Raw genomic sequence first — 23632 nt, 5'->3', positions numbered from 1 at the left:
TTTTTTTTTTTTTTTTTTTTGAGACGGAGGAGTCTCGCTCTGTCGCCCAGGCTGGAGTGCAGTGGCGCGATCTTGGCTCACTGCAAGCTCCGCCTCCCGGGTTTACGCCATTCTCCTGCCTCAGCCTCCCGAGTAGCTGGGACTACAGGCGCCCGCCATCTCGCCCGGCTAGTTTTTTGTATTTTATAGTAGAGACGGTGTTTCACCGTGTAGACCAGGATGGTCTCGATCTCCTGACCTCGTGATCCTCCCGTCTCGGCCTCCCAAAGTGCTGGGATTACAGGCTTGAGCCACCGCGCCCGGCCATTTTAAGCATTTTTAAGTGGATAGTTCAGTAACATTAAGTACATTCAAATTATTGTGTAACCATCACTATCATCCGTCTCCAGAACTTTTCTTATCTGCAAAACTGGATGTCTGTACCTGTTAAACAATTCTCCATTCTCCCTTCTTCACAGCCCCTGGTAACCACTATTCTCCTTTCTGTCTCTATGAATTAGACTACTAAGTACTGCATAAATGAAATCATACAGTATTTGTCCTTTTGTGACTGGCATTTTTCACTTAGCATAATGTTTTCAAGGTTCATGGTGTAGCATATGTTAGCATTTCTTTCCCATGTAAGGCTGAATAATATTCCATTGTGTGTATATACCACACTTTGTTTACCCACTCATCCCTTGATGGGCACTTAATTTAATTCCATTTTTTGGCTATTGTGAATAACGTTGCTATGAACATGGATGTACAAATATGTGTTTGAGTCTCTGCTTTTAATTCTTTTGGATGTATATCCAGAAATGGAATTGCTGGGTCATATGGTATTTCTACCTTAAATTTTTTTTTTAGAAACCACTATATTGCTTTCCACAGTGACTACACATTTTACATTTCTACCAGCAGTACTCAAACGTTCCAATTTCGGCTGGGCGTGGTGGCTCATGCCTGTAATTCCAGCACTTTGGGAAGCCAAGGTGGGCAGATCAGGAGGTCAGGAGATTGAGACCATCCTGGCTAACACGGTGAAACCCCATCTCTACTAAAAATCCAAAAAAATTAGCTGGGCATGGTGGCGGGCGCCTGTAGTCCCAGCTACTCAGGAGGCTGAGGCAGGAGAATGGTGTGAACGCAGGAGGTGCAGCTTGCAGTGAGCTGAGACCACACCACTGCACTCCAGCCTGGGTGACAGAGTGAGACTCTGCTGTCCCAAAAAAAAAAAAAAAAAAAATTCCAATTTCTTCAATCCTTGCCAACACTTGTTGCTTTCTTTCTTTCTTTTTTTTTTTTTTTTCCCTGAGACGGAGTTTCGCTCTTGTTGCCCAGGCCTGAGTGCAATGGCGAGATGTCAACTCACCACAAGCTCCGCCTCCCAGGTTCAAGTGATCCTCCTGCCTCAGCCTCTGAGTAGCTGGGATTACAGGCATGCGCCACCACGCTCAGCTAATTTTTGTATTTTTAGTAGAGATGGGGTTTCAACATGTTGGCCGGGGTGGTCTCAATCTCCTGACCTCTTGATCTGCCTGCCTCAGCCTCCCAAAGTGCTGGGATTACAGGCGTGAGCCACTGCACCTGGACTGTTGCTTTCTATTTTTTGATAATATCCATCCTGATGATTGTGAAGTAGTATCTCATTGTGGTTTTGATTTGCATTTCCCTGATGATTAGTAATGTTGAGCATCTTTGCATGTGCTTATTGGCCATTTATATATTTTCTTTCTTTCTTTCTTTTTATTTATTTACTGATTTATTTATTTTTTGAGATGGAGTCTCCCTCTGTCGCCCAGGCTGGAGTACAGTGGCATGATCTCAGCTCACTGCAACTTCCACCTCCCGGGTTCAAGCAATTCTCCTGCCTCAGCCTCCCGAGTAGCTGGGATTACAGGGGCCCACCACCACACCCAGCTAATTTTTGTGTTTTAGTAGAGAGGGAGTTTTGCCATGTTGGCCAGGCTGGTCTCGAACTCCTGACCTCAAGTGATCCACCCGCCTTGGCCTCCCAAAGCGCTGGGATTACAGGCGTGAGCCATGGCTCCTGGCCCGCCATTTATATATTTTCTCTGGAGAAATGTCTGTTCAAGTCTTTTGCCCATTATCGAATTGGATTGTTTTGTTTTTTTGTTATTGAGTTGAAGGAATTTCTAAAATATTCTGGATATTAACCCCATAGCAGATATATCACATGCAAATATTTTCTCTTATTCTGTGGGTTGCTTTTTTACTATGTTGATACTATCCTTTGATGCACTACAGTTTTACATTTTGAGGTGGTCTAATTTATCTAATTTTTTTTTAATTGCCTGTGCTTTTGGTGCCATATCCGAGAAGTCATTGCCAAATTCAGTACCAAGAAACTTTTCCCATATGTTTTCTTCTATGAGTTTTATAGTTTTAGGTCTTATATTCAGGTCACAGATCCATTTTGAGTTCATGGTTGTATATGGTAGAAGGTAAGGACCCAACTTTATTCCTTTGCATGTGGATACCCAGTTTTCTCAACACCGTTTGTTGAAAAGACTGTTCTTTCCCCCACTGAATGGTCTTGCACCCTCGTCAAAACTCATTTGACCATATATTTGAAAACTTATTTCTAGGCTCTCTATTCTATTCCATTTGTTTATATGTCTAGATTTATGCCTATACCTCACTATTTTGCTAAGTGTAGCTTTATAGTAAGTTTGGAAGTTGTGAAGCATGAGACTTCCAACTTTGTTCTTTTTCAACATTGTTTTGGCTGCTCAGGATCTGATATTTTGTTATGCGTTTGTAAAGGGGGCAGACTTTTTTCCCTAGCATGCTGAAAGTTCCTTCCTTTTTTTTAGTTATTTGTTTTTTGAGATGGAGTCTTGCTCTGTCACCCAGGCTGGAGTTCAGTGCGGGATCTCGGCTCACTGCAAGCTCCGCCTCCCGCATTCACACTATTCTTCTGCCTCAGCCTCCTGAGTAGCTGGGACTACAGGAACCCGCCACCACGCCCAGCTAATTTTTTTATTTTTAGTAAAGATGGGGTTTCACCATGTTAGCCAGGATGGTCTCGATCTCCTGACCTTGTGATCTGCCCACCTCGGCCTCCCAAAGTGCTGGGATTATAGGCGTGAGCCACCGCGCCTGGTCAAGTTCCGTCATTTTACTAGTGCCTGAGAACCAACCAGTCACTAAAGTGGGAATTCTGATATTAGAAGCTATGTCTCTCGGTTTGCAGTTATGTTTTGTCTTCCTACGTTGCTACACAGGGTAGAATTTGTTTTGCCTAAGTCATAGGGTATAAAGGAAAGATCTTCACAAATACATATGCAGTCACTTTTCCTGGTATCTGCATATCTGATTTCTAATTGGTTAAAATCTCCTCTTGGTAAACATAGTCGTTAAAAAAAAAATTACTACTAATTTTACCTGAGAAAACATTGGTTCTCATGCAGTGATCCTGATATCTGTATGATACATTGACCTTAAGATGAATCTAACACAGCTAATATTTTGGAGTGGAACCCACTTGATGCTTTATTGTTTGAATCATTGATGCCAAAATAGTAGGATAATTATACCACAGTTCTGATAATCCATATCACCTGGCATTAACTCCCCAGTCTGATCGTTAATAGGAGAACTCAGGGAATGCTATTTGAATATCTGCTATGTGGAATGGAAAGAAAAGTTCTACTCAGACCCATTAATTCTTGCTTACCTTTTAAGTAAAGATTTGTCACTCTGTTACAGGATTATTTGATTACTTTGTGAGTCAGCATCAACCTTCCTTATTTTTTTTTTTTGAGACAGAATCTCGGTCTGTCACCCAGGCTGGAGTGCAATGGCATGATCTCGGCTCACTGCAAACTCTGTTTCCTGGGTTCTTCAAGTCATTCTCATGACTTGTTGTGCATTTGTAACAAGCCTCCTGAGTAGCTGGGATTATAGGCATCCACTACCACGCCCGGCTAATTTTTATACTTTTAGTAGAGATAAATTTTCACCATGTTGGCCAGGCTAGCCTTGAACTCCTGACCTCAAATGATCCACCTGCCTCAGCCTCCCAAAGTGCTGGGATTACAGGCGTGAACCACCACACTTGGCCTGCATCAATCTTTATGTTAAAATTTTCCCACTTCCATTCGTGATATAATGCTTTCTACTTTCATGTAGACACTCTGCTGTACCCCTTCAATGGCAATCCTCTTAATGTGCTTTTGGTAATGAAACTAATTTTAAAACTGTAGTTGAAACAGATTATAAATTACAGTTTTCATGATAGTGTAGACTTAATCCACCTTAAATAGGATTTTAGCAAATTAAAAGGAAACTGCCTTTAAATTGCCATATTTTAAGCTAGAAGGAGGATACTGAACATTCCTAACACAAAGAAATGACAGATGTTTGAGACAATGAATATGCTGATTACCCTGATCTGATCACTATGCATTATATGTATTGAAATATCCCTATATAGCCCATGAATATGTACAATTATTGTCAGTTTAAAAATGATTTTTTTGTTTTTTGAGACAGAGTCTTGTTCTGTCGCGCAGACTGGAGTGCAATGGCACAGTCTCACTGCAACCTCCACCTCTAGGGTTCAAGCAGTTCTCCCTGCCTCAGCCTCTCAAGTAGCTGGGATTACAGACGCCTGCTACCACACCTGGCTAATTTTTGAATTTTTTAGTTGAGACGGGGTTTTGCCATGTTGGCCAGGCTGGTCTTGAACTCTTGACTTCAGGTGATCCGCCCACCTTGGCCTCCCAAAGTGCTGGGATAACAGGTGCAAGCCACAACGCCCGTCCTAAACATTTTTTTTTTTTTTTTTTTTTTATGGAGTCTTGCTCTGTCACCCAGGCTGGAGTGCAATGGTACGATCTCGGCTCACTACAATCTCCGCCTCCCAGATTCAAGCCATTCTCCTGCTTCAGCCTCCTGAGTAGCTGGGATTACAAGCCTGTGCCACCACGGCCAGCTAATTTTTGTATTTTTAGTAGAGACGAGGTTTCACCGTGTTGGTCAGGCTGGTCTCGAACTCCTGACGTTGTGATCTGCCTGCCTTGGGCTCCCAAAGTGCTGGGATTACAGGCGTGAGCCACTGTGCCTGGCCAAACAAATTTTTTAATTGCCATATTTTAAAAACTTTTTAAAGAGGAGAAAAGGTGCTCAGAAGCAAAGAACTTAACCTAGTTTTACTCTAATCAAATATTTTCATTGACAAAGAAGAAATTTAAGGTGTGGGCTGGGCATGGTGGCTCAGACCTGTAATCCCAGCACTTTAGGAGGCCAAGGTGGCTGGATAACCTGAGGTCAGGAGTTCGAGAGCAGCATGGGCAACATGGCGAAACCCCATCTCCACTAAAAATAAAAAAAAATTTGCTCGGCGAGGTGGCATGTGCCTGTAATTCCAGCTACTCAGGAGGCAGAGGCAGGAGGATCACTTGAACCCAGGAGGCGGAGGTTGCAGTGAGCTGAGATGGTGCTACTGCACTCCAGCCCTCTACCACTGCACTCCAGCCTGGGCGACAGAACGAGACTCCATCTAAAAAAAAAAACAAAGAAATTTAGGATGTGATATACAAAAATCTTAGTAGCTACGCTGAGTAATATAAGAATCAATACTTTCTCATTTAAAACTGAGTAGCCCTCAGAATTGTTCAATGATTACCATTTTGTTTCTCAGATATCCCAATGTCTGTGGGTATAATCGATCCTAGGGCTAATCCAACTCAACTCAATACAGTGGAGTTCCTGTGGGACCCTGCAAAGAGGACATCTGTGTTTATTCAGGTAAGGCGCTGCAGATAAAGTTCCAGTTTTGAAGAGCATCTCTTACTACCAGTTTATTTCTTAAAGGACGAAACATGTTAACTTTGAAATCTTTACAGGGTTCTAGCCTTAGTGCCAAGCCCAGGCTCTTTACCCTGTGCCTGAGAGCATTGAGGAGTTTCTGAATTGCTATTCTAATACCCCAGTTTATTTATTTGTGTCTCCCAAAATTGCTTGGTAAGGCTGCATAATATTTCATTCCTTGGTTGTACCATAATTTACGTAACAATTATTTGGCATTTAGATGAGCATAATGTTTTTTTTGAGACAGGGTCTCGGCTCTGTCTCCCAGTCTGGAGTACAGTGGTGCAATCTCGGCTCACTGCAACCTCCGCCTTCCAGTTCAAGTGATTCTCTTGCCTCAGCCTCACCAGTAGCTGGGACTAGAGGCACATGTCACCATGCCCAGCTAATTTTTGTATTTTTGGTAGAGGTTTCACCATGCTGGCCAGGCTGGTCTTGAACTCCTGACCTCAGGTGATCCGCCCACCGTGGCCTCCCAAAGTGCTGGGATTATAGGTGTGAGCCACCATGCCCGGCCTTGATTGGCCTGATTTTTTTTACTATTATCTGTAATGTTATTTTGAACATCTTTATACTTAAAATTTGATTTGCGTACCTGATTATGTTCTTTGGGTAGAGTCCTTGAAAATCCTTATTTGTAATAATTATAATAACCAGTAGTTTATTGAGTATTTCACATGAGATAGTCACTATGTTAACACTTTGTATATATGATTTTAAGACTTTCAGCTATAATCTTAGTCAATCAGACAAGGTTCTTCTATTAAGATTCACCAGGCCGAGTGCCGTGGCTCACACCTGTAATCCCAGCACTTTGGGAGGCTGAGGCAGGCAGATCACCTGAGGTCAGGAGTTCGAGACCAGCCTGGCCAACATGGCAAAAACATGTCTCTACTAAAAATGCAAAAATTAGCGGGGCGTGGTGGTGCATGCCTGTAATCCCAGCTACTTGTGAAACTGAGGCAGGAGAATTGCTTGAACCGGGAAGGCAGAGGTTGTAGTGAGCTGAGATTGTGCCATTGCATTCCAGCCTGGGCGACAAGAGCAAAACTTAGTCTCAAAAAAAAAAATCACCAATCTTAGACTTTATGCAGTAGCCAAGCGAATGTTTTTCTCCAGTATTACTGTGAACTTTAATATTTACTATGTTCCCAGACTGGGTAGTGGCTCTTCTTTCTAAAATCTTCCTTAAAATTGAGGAAACTTTAACTAACAGAAATCATTTCTCTTTTTTTTTTTTTTTTTTTTTTTTGAGACGGAGTCTCGCTCTGTTGCCTAGGCTGGAGTGCAGTGCAGTGATCTTGGCTTACTGCAACCTCCACCTCCCGGGTTCACGCCATTCTCCTGCCTCAGCCTCCCGAGTAGCTGGGACTACAGGCACTTGCCTCCACGCCTGGCTAATTTTTTGTATTTTTTAGTAGAGACGGGGTTTCACCTTGTTAGCCAGGATGGTCTCGATTTCCTGACCTTGTGATCTGCCCGCCTCAGCCTCCCAAAGTGCTGGGATTGCAGGCGTGAGCCACCGCGCCCGGCCAGCTCTATGTTCTTTGAAGCAGTTAATGAATTTAGTTTCTCACAGCAGCTTTTGTTAGCATTAGATCTATACTTGTATTTTGTTTGCATTTGTAAAGCATTTAAGTTTTTTCTGTTTCCTCTATCAGATTGTAAATTCTTCAAGATCACAAAGAGGAAAAGTGTTTTTTGTAGGTATTCATAATGCCTAGTAAAGGTTTTGCTGTTAATAGTTGCTAAAAAAAATACTGCCAACTGGTTTGGCTAGCTAGCAGTACTGAAGCCTTGATGTTGTATTCTTTTCAGGTGCACTGTATTAGTACAGAGTTCACCATGAGGAAACATGGTGGAGAAAAGGGGGTGCCATTCCGAGTACAAATAGATACCTTCAAGGAGAATGAAAACGGGGAATATACTGAGCACTTACACTCGGCCAGCTGCCAGATCAAAGTTTTCAAGGTATTCCTGAGCAATGTGCTGGCCCTTGGATTCTTTTACCTTATCATTCTATGTTAACATTAGTTACCCAGTCAGAAAATCAACTTGTCTTATTTTTTTGAAAACTCAAAAAAAAAAAAAAAAAAAAAGTCTAAGCTAGAGTCATTGAAATAATTACCAAGATGCCTGGTAAAGAAATTTACAAAAATTTAATGGAGACAGGGTTTCACCACGTTGGCCAGGCTGGTCTTGAACTCCTGAGCTCAGGCAATCCGCCTGCCTCGGCCTCCCAAAGTGCTGCGATTACAGGCGTGAGCCACTGCGCCCAGCTCTTCTAGTTCCTTTCTATCCTTTTATACACACACATACATAGCTATATACATATTTTCTTTGACATATAAATGGGATTATACTATCTGAAATGTTTTGAGCCTTGATTTTTTTCAGTTAATTATGTGCTTTAAAGATCTTTCCATGTCCGTAGCTATAGATTGGATTCTTTTCAACTCCATCAAACAGAAACATTTAAATTTCCTATTTTCAAACTTAAAGTGATGTGTCTTGCCTTTACATCACTGCACATACAATTTTGTTTCATACGTGAATATTTAAGTTTTTAGAAGCAGTATTTTTGGGTCAAAAGGTGAGTACCTGAATTTAAAACAAAATGTTTCTCATTTCAGCCCAAAGGTGCAGACAGAAAGCAAAAAACCGATAGGGAAAAAATGGAGAAACGAACACCTCATGAAAAGGAGAAATATCAACCTTCCTATGAGACAACCATACTCACAGAGGTAAAAAGATTTCTTTTGGTGACAATTTCAGTTCATAATTTTTAATCTTAAAAATTCATCACTTCCAAACTGGTCAAAATTTTCTCCTAAGCAACATTCTCTCTCTCGCTCGCCCCCCACTTTTTTTTTTTAAACAAGAGCACAAGTCTACTTTTGTTTACTTTTCATTAGTTTAAATCCTTGAGGGACACAGTATCACATGGATTCTGTGTCCAGCGGCCTTAGCAGGAAGATTCCTTTAGAATTTGGCACGAACCATGCTGCTGTTTCTGTGTCCAAGTTATCTTTCCCCACATTACTCTGGTTTTGTTTGGTTTGCTGCAGGAGCTACTGTGGTGTTCTTTGCTCTGTATACCTAAGCACATCTCTTGCCCAAATAGAATTCAGTTTCATCTTGGGCATAAACCACCTTCAATTTTAAGAAGAGCTGTGTGCTGCCTTTGGTTCTGGAGAACCCACTTATAACCAACAAAAATGGCCCGGGACCACAGTTTTCTAGACATGTTTCCTTTTAAAATTCCTATTCCTAGCAGGTCTCCACAGGCTCCAAGATGGCGGAAAGAGAAGCAGTGTTCTCTATTGCTTATGGGAGTCTCTGAGGAATTAAGATTTACTAATCAAGATGTGCTATTCAAGTTGTGCTATTCAAGTAACAATGTTTTAGTCAAATCCTAGGGTCAAATGTGCTTGTTCATTATCTAACTTATCCTTTGTTTTTAGTGTTCTCCATGGCCTGAGATCACATATGTCAATAATTCCCCATCACCTGGCTTCAACAGTTCCCATAGCAGTTTTTCTCTTGGGGAAGGGTAAGTCTGGGAAATAAAATTGGCTTATATTTGTCCAAAATATATATTCTTTCATTACCTGTTCATAAACAAGATCTTTTTAAGTCAAGTACATCTATTTGGTCGTTCTTTGATGGATTTATATATTAACTGAGATTTGGAGTATCTTCAAAAGAGATTGAAAGAGTTTTATATAGCCCTTTCTTCTCCTTGTGTTCTCCCCTCTCCCTCCTCCTCTTCTTTTTTACCCCCACTAGAAAGTAGCATTTATGGTCAATTGTTAGTGGTTCAGGGACTGATGATCTGGGCTTTTTGCTTCTCCCTATTACTGCACATCTTGTGGTTATTTCACTTCCTGATCATACTTGCACCAGATTTGGGAACTGGAAACAATTGTACAAACACTAAAATTTGTTTTGTTACTTGTTAGGAATACTTCTAACACCTAATTATTACGAATCTTTGAAAATTGAAGAAGTAAGTTTGAAGATGATGGCTAAAATGAAGTTTTGGAATTATTTATGGGATTCATTTAATCTTGCCTTATTATCTTTTACCATAAGAAATAATTGAAAGTTGGTACAGACACCTACTCCAATTTTTAAAAGTAGCTGCATTATATAGTTCTAGCATTTAACGTGTATTTCACATAACCATATTGAAACTTGAAATAGTTAGACTACCAAATGTGTGAGCATATTGTTTGGTTGCAATGTTTGTGTTTTTGGATTTATTTAGGCTCTATGTCTGACGTCTGACCTACTTTTTTTTTTTTTTTTTTTTGAGACGGAGTCTCGCTCTGTTGCCCAGGCTGGAGTGCAGTGGCCAGATCTCAGCTCACTGCAAGCTCCGCCTCCCGGGTTTTATGCCATTCTCCTGCCTCAGCCTCCCGAGTAGCTGGGACTACAGGCACCCACCACCTCGCCCGGCTAGTTTTTTTTTTTTTTTTTGTATTTTTTAGTAGAGACGGGGTTTCACCGTGTTAGCCAGGATGGTCTCGATCTCCTGACCTCGTGATCCGCCCGTCTCGGCCTCCCAAAGTGCTGGGATTACAGGCTTGAGCCACTGTGCCCGGCTGTCTGACCTACTTTTTAAAGGATTTAATTAAGGTAGCTTAAATATGCAAAACGTAACAATTAAGAATAAAAGTAGGTATTAGTTGTAGAAGGAATACATATAACTAGGGCCCTAAGATAAGTTAATTACTAAGTTCAAATACCAAATTTGAATTTTGCAGCTAAGGCTAAAAAAGGAAGAAGATCTTATTTTAAAAGAAAAAAAGATCTTAACATCTGCATAGATGATACATTCTACTTATAGGTAATTCCAAATATGATACAGAGTTTAAGAGTTGTGTTTAAAAATTTTTCTCTTCTCTTTGTCATGTACTTCATACTAGTGAAACTTTTCTTCCATCAAAGTAGGCATTAGGGAAGAGGGACAATTCATAGACAAAGAATGTATAAAGAAAACTGAGGCTGAGTACGGTGGCTCACACCTGCAATCCCAGCACTTCAGGAGGCTGAGGCAGGCGGATCACGATGTCAGGAGTTCGAGACCAGCCTGGCCAACATGGTGAAACCCCAATTAGCAGGGTGTGGTGGTAGGCACCTGTAATCCCAGCTACTTGGGAGGCTGAGGCAGGAGAATTGCTTGAAACTGGAAGGCGGAGGTTGCAGTGAGCTGAGATCATGCCACTGCACTCTAGTTTGGGCAGAGGAGTGAAACTCTATCTCAAAAAAAAAGAAAAAGAAAAACTGAGGGTGTGACGATAACCCTTGGATCATAAATTAGGCAGCACCAATTTTTGAGACTGCTTTAAAAATAATTGTTTTTGCCGGGCACAGTGATTCACAACAGTAATCCCAGCACTTTGAGAGGCGGAGGCAGGCGGATCACGAGGTCAGGAGATTGAGACCATCCTGGCTAACACGGTGAAACCCCGTCTCTACTAAAAATAGAAAAAAATTAGCTGGGCGTGGTGGCGGGTGCCTGTAGTCCCAGCTACTCGGGAGGCTGAGGCAGGAGAATGGCGTGAACCCGGGAGGCGGAGCTTGCAGTGAGCCGAGATCGCACCACTGTACTCCAGCCTGGGAGAAAGTGCGAGACTCCGTCTCAAAAAAAAAAAAAAAAAAAAATTTTTTTTATTCTAAATGCGTGTGATCAAATAGCATTGCATAAATTTTCTTACAATATTTTTCGTGTGTATGTGTGCATATTTGTGTATTTCCTACAGTAGTAATGTATTGATAAAATTTTTTATCCTGGTATCTTTCATTTTATTTTTAAATTTTTTTCTTGATAATTATTCTTTCATAATTTTTCATCTTAGTAAATTTATGGTTAAATATTTTTATGCCATAATTTATCTCATCAGTCCCAACTTATTGAAATGTTGATATTTTCTTCAATTTCCTCAATAATAAAAAAATGTTGCTAATGACATAGTTTCTCCCCCTCCGCATAAAGTATTTAGGTTAAACTAATAGAAAATTAAAGTATTGGGTCAAAGAATAAGAATGTTTTATGAGAGAGCACAGATTTTTTTAAATCTCTAGCTTAAGATTTATTGTGAAGATGAGGAATGAAATAGTGGGCCCCAGCATGTGTCATGGACTCATCCTTTCATTTTAAATTTCTTTAGAAATGGTTCACCAAACCACCAGCCAGAGCCACCCCCTCCAGTCACAGATGTAAGTCTAAAGTTGAATGTCAGTTACTTGCAATGTCTAGTAATACTTTGATGACTGTCCAATTCAGTAGAAATGCCCAACTTTTAGGGAGTATTATTCATTCATTCATTAAACAAACATTTATTGAATTTTGACTATGAACCAGATATTGTGCTAGGGACTAAAGATATGAAACGAGTAATGCAGGACCCTTCCATTTGAGGAGCTTATGGTCTAGTGGGGAAGAAAAGGATGGAACTCCTTGAGCATCTTGCATGGTTGGAGAAAGAAAACAACTTTCACAAACGAGGCCTGAGTATGGGATTGTGTGGGTGTGTTTGGCTATGTGTTACCTAATGGGTTAACAGACAAATCTATTTGGTTTCCTAAAAAATGCTCTCTCCCTTTCAGAACCTCTTACCAACAACCACACCTCAGGAAGCTCAGCAGTGGTTGCATCGAAATCGTTTTTCTACATTCACAAGGCTTTTCACAAACTTTTCAGGTTAAATTTTCTTTTTCTTTTGTTTTCCTTAGCATGAGATTTTCCTTTGCATTCTAGGGCCTCCTGGTATCCATGGGAGAGTTGTGTGTGTATATGTGTATGAGAGATCTTACTGCATTTTTCTGTGAAATGAATTTCGTAGAACCCTTAAGACTTTCTCACCAGTTGCAGCTGTGCTGTGAAATACTTAAAAACAAACACCTTTTAGTTTAAATTCAATTTAATTTAAAATACTTATTTCATACAACACTTTTTAAAATGTATATTTCATTTGCAGGTAGTCTGAAATTTTCCCCTTGATATCACTATAATTCATTTCATTTACACAATCCAATTTTATTTAGCATTTTTTGTTGTTGTTTTTTTTTTTTGAGATGGAGTCTCACTCTGTCACCCAGGCTGGAGTGCAATTGCGTGATCTCAGCTCACTGCAACCTCCGCCTCCTGAGTTCAAGCGATTCTCTTGCCTTAGCCTTCTGATTAGCTGGGATTATAGGCACCTGCCATCATACCAGCTAATTTATGTATTTTTAGTAGAGACAGAGTTTCACCATGTTGGCCAGGCTGGTCTTGAACTCCTGACCTCAAGTGATCCACCCTTCTTGGCCTCCCAGAGTGCTGGCATTACAGGTGTGAGCCACAGTGCCTGGCCTATTTAGCACTTTTTGATGTGGTAGGAATACACAAATGAATGAGGCATACTTCCTGATCAGATAGCCCATTAATCATCTGGTGTCCAAAAAAAAAAAAGCACCAAAACAAAACACAACTAATCAAATCAAAATAAAACTCTGAAAAACCAATAAATAGTTGTGATGCTATAGATAAGTGTTCTGATAGTGACAGTAAGACCTTTGTGGGAAGATCTGGTGTTAGGGAACATGTGTGACACATCAGGTGAATCCAAGATTTTTTTTTTTTTTTTTTTTTGAGACGGAGTCTCACTGTCACCCAGGCTAGAGTGCAGAGGCGCAATCTCAGCTTACTGCAACCTCTTAACTCCTGGGTTCAAGCGATTCTCCTGCCCCAGCCCCTGAGTAGCTGGGATTACAGGCACCTACCACCACATCCGGCTAATTTTTGTATTTTTAGTAGAGACAGGGTCTCACCATGTTGGCCAGGCTGGTCTCGAACTCCTGACCTCAATGATCCACCTGCCTCAATATCCCAAAGTGCTGGGATTACAGACGTGAGCTACCACACCTGGCCCAGGATTTTTTTTTTTTTTTTTTAAGAGATGGAGTCTTGCTATGTTGTCCAATTTTATTTAGCATTTATGTTGTCCAATTTTATTTAGCATTTTTTGTTGTTGTTTTTTTTTTTAGGAGTCTTGAACTCCTAACAGTCGATTGGCCTCTAACAATCTTCCTACCTCAGCTTCTTGAGTAGCTGGGACTACAGGCATGTTGTGACCAGCTTAGATAGTGGAAGGTTATTTCAGGCAGAAAAAACAGCTTGCTCATTAGACATCATCAGTATGATGAAAGCATAGGGTTAAATGGGGAGGTTAATTGGGGTGAATTGAGATGGGAGAGGAGGTGGGAGCCAGGTCATGAAGGGCCTTATATGCCATGAAGAAAATTATGGATTGTAACATTCTGGTAATGAGGTGTCCTTATAATAGAGCCCATTTTAATAGTCATTAACAAAGAGAATCTTTGCCTTTATAAATCATCCATTTTCTTATATTTATTCCAGGGGCAGATTTATTGAAATTAACTAGAGATGATGTGATCCAAATCTGTGGCCCTGCAGATGGAATCAGACTTTTTAATGCATTAAAAGGCCGGTATGTAATTAGTGTTAAAATATCAATGAGGTTGGCTTCCAAATGGATTTGAATTCAGGAATTCTTCACAGTACTCTATACAGCTAAATACACTTTCTGGAAACATTTCTTTTAAGTGTCAGCTATGTACCAAATAAAGATTTAAAAAAATATTTTCTTGCACTTTGTCCAAGGAATTCCCCATGATATTCCATTTTTCATTTCCAGGTGAATGAATTTTCCAATGAAAATTCATCATGCTTTTCATGAGCCAGGTACTATTGTAGGCTCTGGGAATATTAATATCTTGGTGAGCAAAACAGGGTGCCCATTGTTAGGGAGTTTACTTCCTAATGGGGAGTAAGATAAATAAGTATTGTGGATAGTGATAAGAGCTTTGAAGGAAAACAAAACAAATAAGCAAAAAACAAGGTTGTGGACTATAGGGTGCCCAGAATATGGTCAGGAAGGACCTCTTCAAGGAGGGGATATTTAAACTGAGTTCTGAGAAGGATGCAGCTCTGGAGTCACAGGAAGGGAGACTGTTCTAGGCAGAAGGAACAACAGGTGCAAAGGCCCCAAGTTGATTTTAACTGGAGAAGTGGTCATTCTTAAATGTGGGTGGGAATTACTTTTTTTTTTTTTTTTTTGAAACTGAGTCTTGCTCTTTCACCCAGGCTGGAGTGCAGTGGCGGGATCTCGGCTCACTGCAAGCTCCACCTCCCGGGTTCACGCCATTCTCCTGCCTCAGCCTCCCGAGTAGCTGGGACTACAGGCGCCCGCCACCACGCCCGGCTAATTTTTTGTATTTTTTAGTAGAGACGGGGTTTCACCGTGTTAGCCAGGATGGTCTCGATCTCCTGATCTCGTGATCCGCCCGCCTCGGCCTCCCAGAGTGCTGGGATTACAGGCGTGAGCCACCGTGCCAGGCAAATGTGGGTAGTAATTACTTAAGTGTCTCCCTGCAGTTGTTAAAATACACAGTAATTTTTGGTCCTCTTTTGGGATTTATAATTTTAAATAGGTAGTAGTAACATTGATGAAAAAAGCATTTAGGTCAATGGCAACAGAACCAAATCAGTGACTACATAGTAAAACAGATTGCACAGTATTTATTTTTGGTTTGCTTTTGTTTTGGGTTTTCTTTCTTGAGACAGGGTCTTGCTCTGTCACCCAGCTTGGAGTGCAGCAGTGCAATCATGGCTCGCTGCAGTCTCGATTTCCTAGGCTCAAGCCATCCTCCTGTCTAGATCCCTGAGCAGCTGGGACTACAGGCGCGCACCACCACGCCTGCCTAATTTTGTACTTTTTGTAGAGACGGAGTTTTGCCATGTTCCCCTGGCTGGTCTCAAACTCCTGAGCTCAAGCAATCCTTCCGACTTGCCTTCCTAAAGTGCTGGGATTATAGGTGTGAGCCACCATGCCTGGTCATGTTTATTTTTGTCTACATCATAAGGGATGTTGAAGCTTGGAAAGTTTTAAGGAAAGAAGGGAAATCAGGGATTGATGACTTGGGGAAAAATAATTGATCTTTTCTTTTTTTTTTGAGACGGAGTCTCGCTCTGTGGCCCAGGCTTGAGTGCAGTGGCCGGATCTCAGCTCACTACAAACTCCACCTCCCGGGTTCCCGCCATTCTCCTGCCTCAGCCTCCCGAGTAGCTGGGACTACAGGTGCCCGCTACCTCGCCCAGCTAGTTTTTTGTATTTTTTAGTAGAGATGGGGTTTCACCGTGTTAGCCAGGATGGTCTCGATCTCTTGACCTCGTGATCTGCCCGCCTCAGCCTCCCAAAGTGCTGGGATTACAGGCGTGAGCCACTGCGCCCGGTCAAATAATTGATCTTTTATTTTGTAAAGCGTATTATCTAAAGAGTGTTTAGAAATTGGAAGGATTCAGAGGATCAGATCAAGAGGTAGTTGAATACCTTTCTCTAAGAAAAGCAGAAAAAGGACTTAGGCTAGTTAGGAGAAGGTAATGAGAGAAATAAGATGATCTAGTTTACTGTGTTGGTATTTTTTAGTAAGAAGTATATCTTGAACCTGACCCAAAAAGACATAAGGCTTTTATATTTTGACTATGTGTAACTTTTACACCAAAGGCCACAAACTCAAATGACTGTAGAGGACATACAGGTAATGTAAATGAATGGCAGTCAAGACTGGGGTATAGTGAAGAATATATGCATTATGTAAGAAGAACAGCATGTGAGAATGTGGGCCTAAGATTGCTAGATCTTCAGGAAAAGCCAAAAGTTCAGAGGTTTATATGATATCTCATATTGGAACTAATTCCACTTAAGGAAAAAAAACCCTTACCACTGGGGAACTAATAAAGCATAGCAAATTAATTGCATTTGGCCAATGAACTTCCAATTTTCATCTGCTCTATATGATTAATTTAGAAACACAATTTCTCCCTTTTTATTGTGCTTACCGTAAAGAATGTAAGACTAATTAGCCTTGTTCCTCCCCTTAGGATGGTGCGTCCAAGGTTAACCATTTATGTTTGTCAGGAGTCACTGCAGTTGAGGGAGCAGCAACAACAGCAGCAGCAACAGCAGCAGAAGCACGAAGATGGAGACTCAAATGGCACTTTCTTCGGTAGGTTGTTCTGGACACACCAGGACAGATATGAAGAAAGGTGAAGAGGTAACTTATGGGCATGTATGATGGGAAACTATCAAACAGCAGATTTAGCATTTGCTAGAAGTAACAATAATCACTAGCATTTATTGAGCTCCTAATACATGGCAGGTGCTTTTTTTTTTTTGAGACAGAGTCTCGCTCTGTCACCCAGGCTGGAGTGAGTGGCGCGATCTCGGCTCACTGTAAGCTCCGCCTCCCGGGTTCACGCCATTCTCCTGCCTCAGCCTCCCAAGTAGCTGGGACCACAGGCGCCCGCCACCTCGCCCGGCTAGTTTTTTGTATTTTTTAGTAGAAATGGGGTTTCACTGAGTTAGCCAGGATGGTCTTGATCTCCTGACCTCGTGATCCGCCCACCTCGGCCTCCCAAAGTGCTGGGATTACAGGCTTGAGCCACTGCGCCCGGCCTTTTTGTTTGTTTGTTTGTTTGTGTTTTTTGAGACAGAGTCTCACTCAGTTACCCAGGCTGAAGTACCGTGGTGCAGTCATGACTCATTGCAACCTTGACCACCTGGGCTCAAGTGATTCTCTCCCGTCAGCCTTCCGAGTAACTATAACTATAGGTGTGCACCCCACGTCTACCTAATTGTTTTATTTATTGTAGAGATGGGATCTCCCTATGTTGCCTAGGCTGGTCTTGAACTCCTGGGCTCAAGTGATCTCCCTGCCTCGGCCTCCCAAATTGCTGGGACTATAGGTGTGAGCCACCATGCCCAGCCAGGTGCTATTTACAACTAGTATCTCCTCTTTGCGGAGGATTTTACTGTTATCTCTAGTATTTACATGAGAAAAATGAGGCCTAGGGATGTTAGATAACTTGCCCTAGGTCACACAGCTGCAAGTGGTTGAGCCAGGGTTTGAACTTAGGCAGTCTGATTTCTGAGTCCTTCAGAAAAGTGGACATTCCTAGTGATCAAGTTATGTGTAAGAGCGGACAACCTTTGTACTGACTCCTGTTGCTCTCTCCCTTTTGCAGTTTACCATGCTATCTATCTAGAAGAACTGACCGCTGTTGAATTGACAGAAAAAATTGCTCAGCTTTTCAGCATTTCCCCTTGCCAGATCAGCCAGATTTACAAGCAGGGGCCAACAGGAATTCATGTGCTCATCAGTGATGAGGTAGATTTTTCAGTACAGTTGAATTACCAGATGATGGTTAATTTGTCAGCACATGGAGCAAGAGCAGTTCTCCTGGGGCAGAGTGTTCTATTTTCTAGATCAGAGGGTTTCATACTTTTTTGCTTGCCTTCCTCCTAATTTTTTTTTTAAACAGTCTCTCTCTGTTGCCCAGGCCGGAGTGCAATGGCCCAATCTCAGCTCACTGTAACCTTCGCCTCCTGGGTTCAAGTGATTCTCCTCCCTCAGCCTCCCGGATAGTGGGAATTATAGGCGCGTGCCACCACGCCCGGCTAATTTATGTATTTTTAGTAGAAATGGGGTTTTGCCATGTTGGCCAGGCTGGTCTCAAACTCCTGACCTCAAGTGATCTGCCTACCTTGGCCTCCCAAAGTGGTGGGATTACAGATGTGAGCTACCACGCCCCACCCTGAAATATTTTAAAAACCACATATTCCCATGCACATTCTTAGGTTGACTTAAAATTTTTTGTTCAAGTTTAAATAGTTGTAAAAGATGTCATTTCTGGGCATATATAATGACATTTCTAAGTGAAATGGTTACATCATTATTCTAATTGCATCCCATGTAATCTTAATGCAAAAATGATTTAATACTGCCATCATCCATTAAAAAAACATGACTGTGCTTTTCTTTAAGTTAGAATTCTTGTACCATTCCTCTGTTTCCTTGAACCCTTGTTTTCATTTACTTCCCCCATTGAATTTTATCTTACTGTAACTTTTTTTTTTGAGACAGAGTCTCACTTTGTCACCCAGGCTGTTGTGCGGTAGTGTGATCTCAGCTCACTGCAACCTCTGCCTCCGAGGTTCAAACGATTCTCCTGCCTCAGCCTCCCAAGTAGCTGGTATCACAGGTGTCCACCACCATGCCCGGCTAATTTTTGTATTTTTAGTAGAGGCTGGGTTTCACCATGTGGCCAGTCTGGTCTCGAACTCCTGGCCTCAAGTGATCAACCCTCCTCAGCCTGCCAAAGTGCTGGGATTACAGATGTGAGCCACCATGCCTGGCTATCTTACCATAACATATTTTTATGCACAAACATCTTTTATTGATTATCCTACTATATTTGTTTGAAACAAAGTTTTTATTTTATTTAATTAATTAATTAATTAATTAATTTTTTTTTTGAGGCAGAGTCTCGCTCTGTCGCCCGGACTGGAGTGCAGTGGCCAGATCTCAGCTCACTGCAAGCTCCGCCTCCCGGGTTTACGCCATTCTCCTGCCTCAGCCTCCTGAGTAGCTGGGACTACAGGCACCCGCCACCTCGCCCGGCTAGTTTTTGTATTTTTAGTAGAGACGGGGTTTCACCGTGTTAGCCAGGATGGTCTCGATCTCCTGACCTCGTGATCCGCCCGTCTCGGCCTCCCAAAGTGCTGGGATTACAGGCTTGAGCCACCGCGCCCAGCCTGAAACAAAGTTTTTAAATAAAAATTTAAAAATTATGAGTGGAATCATAATTATACAGTTGATTAAAATAATGTAAATATGCTACATGTTTTAATAAGTAATTATTAAACATTAAGAGGGCTGGCCAGGTGCAGTGACTTATGCCTGTAATCCCAGCACTTTGGGAGGCTGAGACAGGTGGATCACAAGGTCAGAAGTTCAAGACTAGCCTGGCCAAGATGGTGAAACCCCATCTCTACTAAAAATACAAAAATTAGCTGGGCATGATGGCAGGTGCCTGTAATCCCAGCTACTTGGGAGGCTGAGGCAGAGAATTGCTTGAACCTGAGAGGCAGAGGTTGCAGTGAGCTGAGACTGTGCCACCACACTCTAGCCTGGGTGACAGAGCGAGACTCCATCCAAACAAAAAAGACCAGGTGCAGTGACTCATGCCTGTAATCCCAGCACTTTGGGAGGCTGAGGCAGGCGGATCACCTGAGGTCGGGAGTTTGAAACCAGCCTGGCCAACATGGAGAAACCCCGTCTCTACTGAAAATACAAAATTAGTTGGGTGTGGTGGCACGTGCTTGTAATCCCAGCTATCCAGGAGGCTGAGGCAGGAGGATCCCTTCAACCCAGGAGGTGGAGGTTGTGGTGAGCCGAAATGGGGCCATTGCACTCCAGCCTGGGCAACAAGAGTGAAACTCCGTCTCAGAAAAAAAAAAAAAAAAAAAAGGAAATTAAGAAAAATATTATTACAGGTATATCTATGAATGAGTTGGATGAAATTGTTTCAATCCCTAGTCGTACCTTTGCACATAATTATTTCTTTTGTAGGTGAATACTGCCTATTGATTGCTAGAATGACATAGGATTTCAGCATCAATTCCGTTCTGTTTTTTACCTGTAGATACAAATGCTGAGGGACTTGAGTCACATAAATTGATAGATAGGAATGGATGGAATTTTGTAATGATGTCATTAGATTATACTTCAGAATTATATACCAGAAATTACATAGTGATATTATCAAAAAAATCATTTTGAATCCTTTATCACATGACAATTTGTGATTAGGTTACTCTTTAATTCTGGTGAAAGGAAAGAGTTAGAAACCATGTGACTCATAAAAGGGTCTGTTGCCCAGTTTAATATTAGAGTTCACCTTTGCTATTTCACTTTGCCACCTGAAGCTTTCACATCATGGGCCAGAGCACTTTATTAGGATCCTGGGAGGGTGAAACTCATGCCTTTATGTTGTAAAATGGGAGAAGGCAGTTTGAGAAGGGAAAGTGAGGAAGGAAAATTAAAGAGGTTTTAGGAAAGAGCACATATGGGAGTTGAAGACATGGAAGTCAGTTCTTCTGTATGCATATATTAGTGTCTGTGTGCTCCTTGGAGAGTCTTGGGGTTAACCCAGGGAAATGCAGACCAGGCTTTAAGACAATTGTTCTAATCTGCTTAGTTTTTTAATATTTAAAAACCAAACAGGGGAGGAGAGGAAAAAACTTTTACGATCCTAGATATTCAAGAAATACATTATTTGTGACCTGTAAAACCTCCCATCTAAATCCCGCTGGATGTAGTCCTTAGGGACACAGGAATATAAAGGGGTTATTTTTCATTTAAATAATCACACATTTTCTTGCTTTTTTCAGATGATACAGAACTTTCAGGAAGAAGCATGTTTTATTCTGGACACAATGAAAGGTAATAGTAAGACAAACATCTTTCTCTAAGTAGTTTAACAGCTTTACTACTACTAGGCAAAGTACATACTTCTTTGAGGAGAGATAGGGAGAGTAACCATATTTGGGTAAAGAAAGTGACAGTATTAGAGATTGTTCCTTTTTGTAAGTTGGCTTTTTTTTTTTTTTTTTTTGAGACAGAGTTTTGATCTGTTGCCCAGGCTGTAGTGCAGTGGCACGATCTCGGCTCACTGCAACCTTCATCTCCCGAGTTCAAGTGATTCTCCTCCCTCAGCCTCCCAAGCAACTGGGATTACAGGCACATGCCACCTTGTCTGGCTAATTTTTGTATTTTTAGTAGAGATGGGGTTTCACCATGTTGGCCAGGCTGGTCTTGAACTCCTGACCTCAAGCGATCCACCCACCTCGGCCTCCCAAAGTGCCGGGATTACAGGCATGAGCCACCGTGCCTGGCCCAGCTTTTTGCCATTCTCTTTCATCTTCCATTGCAGAGGAGGAAATTGAGGCATGTTTTTTTTTTTTTTTTTTTTTTTTTTTTTTTTTTTGAGACGGAGTCTCGCTCTGTCGCCCGGGATGGACTGCAGTGGCCGGATCTCAGCTCACTGCAAGCTCCGCTTCCCGGGTTTACGCCATTCTCCTGCCTCAGCCTCCCGAGTAGCTGGGACTACAGGCGCCCGCCACCTCGCCCGGCTAGCATGTTGTTTTTGTAATGCATATTTATTATAAGGAATCTGTGCTAATGAGTAAGTATGCTGCTGTTTGTCCTGCTCTTTTTTTTCCCCTTTCTCTCTTTTTTTTTTTAAGACGGCATTTCACTCTTGTTGCCCAAGCTAGAGTGCAATGGCGTGATCTCAGCTCACTGCAACCTCCACCTCCCTTTTTTCCCCATCTCACAAGAATCTTACCATACTTTGTTTCTCCTGCCGTGTTTTGGAGGTGACTAAAGATGATTCTCTCTCTCTCTCTCTTTTTAACAGCAGAAACCAATGATAGCTATCATATTATACTGAAGTAGGAGTGCGGTGTTTTCGTGCCCAGTGGCTGCTGCTTCCTTCACCTCTGAAAATGCCTCTCCCAAAGGGGGATATGAATGGAGATTTGAAGGTCTGCAAGAACCTGACTCATCTGACTATGTGTGGAGGAGTCCAGGCCATGGAGGCAGAATCCTGGCCCTTTGTGTTGGCCCAACCTCTTGTGGCACACACAGATTACTGTCCAACATGCAGTTCTGCAGCTGTTTCTTAGTTAAAATTTCTGGACCTTGTTGTTGTGGAATATCAGTAGAAACTCTACATAATTTAGAGTATATGTAGAGCATAATGATGATGGAAATTGTGTGATGTTTAACAGGAAGATCTTAAATTTTATGATATGGAGCCATGTAATTTTTTTCTTATATAAAAATGGGTATCTATATTCATAAGACTAGGTCTTCAATCTCTTTGTACTGGTCTCAAATGTACTGGTATCTCTGCTTTTTGCCATAGTTTGTCCCCGAAAACTTTATCAGTGAGGAGAAATACAGAGGCAGAATTTTCCTTTTGGTTCCCCGTAATACCAGAAGTAATATTTTCAGCTAACATCTATTGACCAGGCAGTGTGATCAATTTTTTGAATGAGTATCTTGTTTAACCCCTAATCACACTATCTGAAGTAGGTGCTATAGTGACCCCCAACCGAAGATGAGGAAATGGAGACACACAGCGGCTTGCTGTAGGTGCCAGGAGCTGGCAGGCAGTGATGCTGAAATCCAAACCAGGCAATCTGGCCCTCCTTATTCACCTTCTCATGCTACCCTTTATAACCTGTGTTCACTTCGCTTATTACTGTGGCCCTTCTGGTAACTAGGACATACCACTGAGTATGAACTGAGGAATTAACCACTGAAAGAGACAAAGCACACCTGAATAATGATGAACAAATCAAGACCTACAAAAAATGAATACATAGATGCTTTTTAATTGTCATTAGTTATCGGAATCAAAGAATTTGAGGTGGTGACAACTGGGGATTATCTGTCACTCCCCAAATTTACTGTTCTTGAATGACATTCTCAAACTATTAATGAGTTAGTCTCATCCCTGCTTTCTGTTTCCTCTCTCTGCATCTTCTCTTGGTATAGGAAGTTATTTTACTGATGCTGTGTTTTTTAATATAAGCTTTACAAAAAAAGATGCATTCCCTTCCTGTTCACACTCTTACCACGTTTTTGTTCTTCCGTAAGAATGATTGTGTGTGTGTGTGTGTGTAAGTGTAACATCATGGGTTTTCTTTTTTCACTTGTAAAGTTTTATCTGGAAATACTTTTACAGGTTATGTTGAGGTAAACAAAGATAATGTTCTAAGATCGTGCATTGGATTTGGGTGTGTGTGTGTGTGTGTGTGTGTTTAAAGCATTTGATAAGGTTTACATGTTTTTTATACAGAGATTTTTGTTCATTAAACTCAATCTGCGTCAT

The 23632-nt window shown here is 41.5% G+C and overlaps 1 protein-coding gene across 3 annotated transcripts in view; it reads left to right on the top strand.

Annotated features, from left to right (window-relative positions):
- TFCP2 (transcription factor CP2) overlaps positions 1-23632 on the top strand; it is a 79621-nt gene extending 55989 nt beyond the window's left edge. Inside the window, exons 5-15 of one of the 3 annotated variants that reach the window (XM_023211110.1) lie at positions 5651-5757; positions 7639-7791; positions 8454-8564; positions 9285-9373; positions 11997-12045; positions 12436-12529; positions 14228-14318; positions 16772-16896; positions 17915-18057; positions 21123-21174; positions 22154-23632. In XM_023211110.1, the coding sequence (XP_023066878.1) occupies positions 5651-5757; positions 7639-7791; positions 8454-8564; positions 9285-9373; positions 11997-12045; positions 12436-12529; positions 14228-14318; positions 16772-16896; positions 17915-18057; positions 21123-21174; positions 22154-22188 (1049 nt within the window). In that variant the 3' untranslated portion in view covers positions 22189-23632. Of the gene's footprint in view, positions 1-5650; positions 5758-7638; positions 7792-8453; positions 8565-9284; positions 9374-11996; positions 12046-12435; positions 12530-14227; positions 14319-16771; positions 16897-17914; positions 18058-21122; positions 21175-22150 lie in introns of all 3 variants that reach the window. The other 2 variants (XM_023211109.1, XM_023211111.1) reach the window with 2 other exon arrangements.

Source organism: Piliocolobus tephrosceles, chromosome 10 (genome assembly GCF_002776525.5).
Source record: "Piliocolobus tephrosceles isolate RC106 chromosome 10, ASM277652v3, whole genome shotgun sequence".
NCBI classification, from domain to species: domain Eukaryota; kingdom Metazoa; phylum Chordata; class Mammalia; order Primates; family Cercopithecidae; genus Piliocolobus; species Piliocolobus tephrosceles.
Note: the sequence above shows the minus strand (reverse complement) of the source record. Positions and strands in the feature narration are given on the sequence as shown.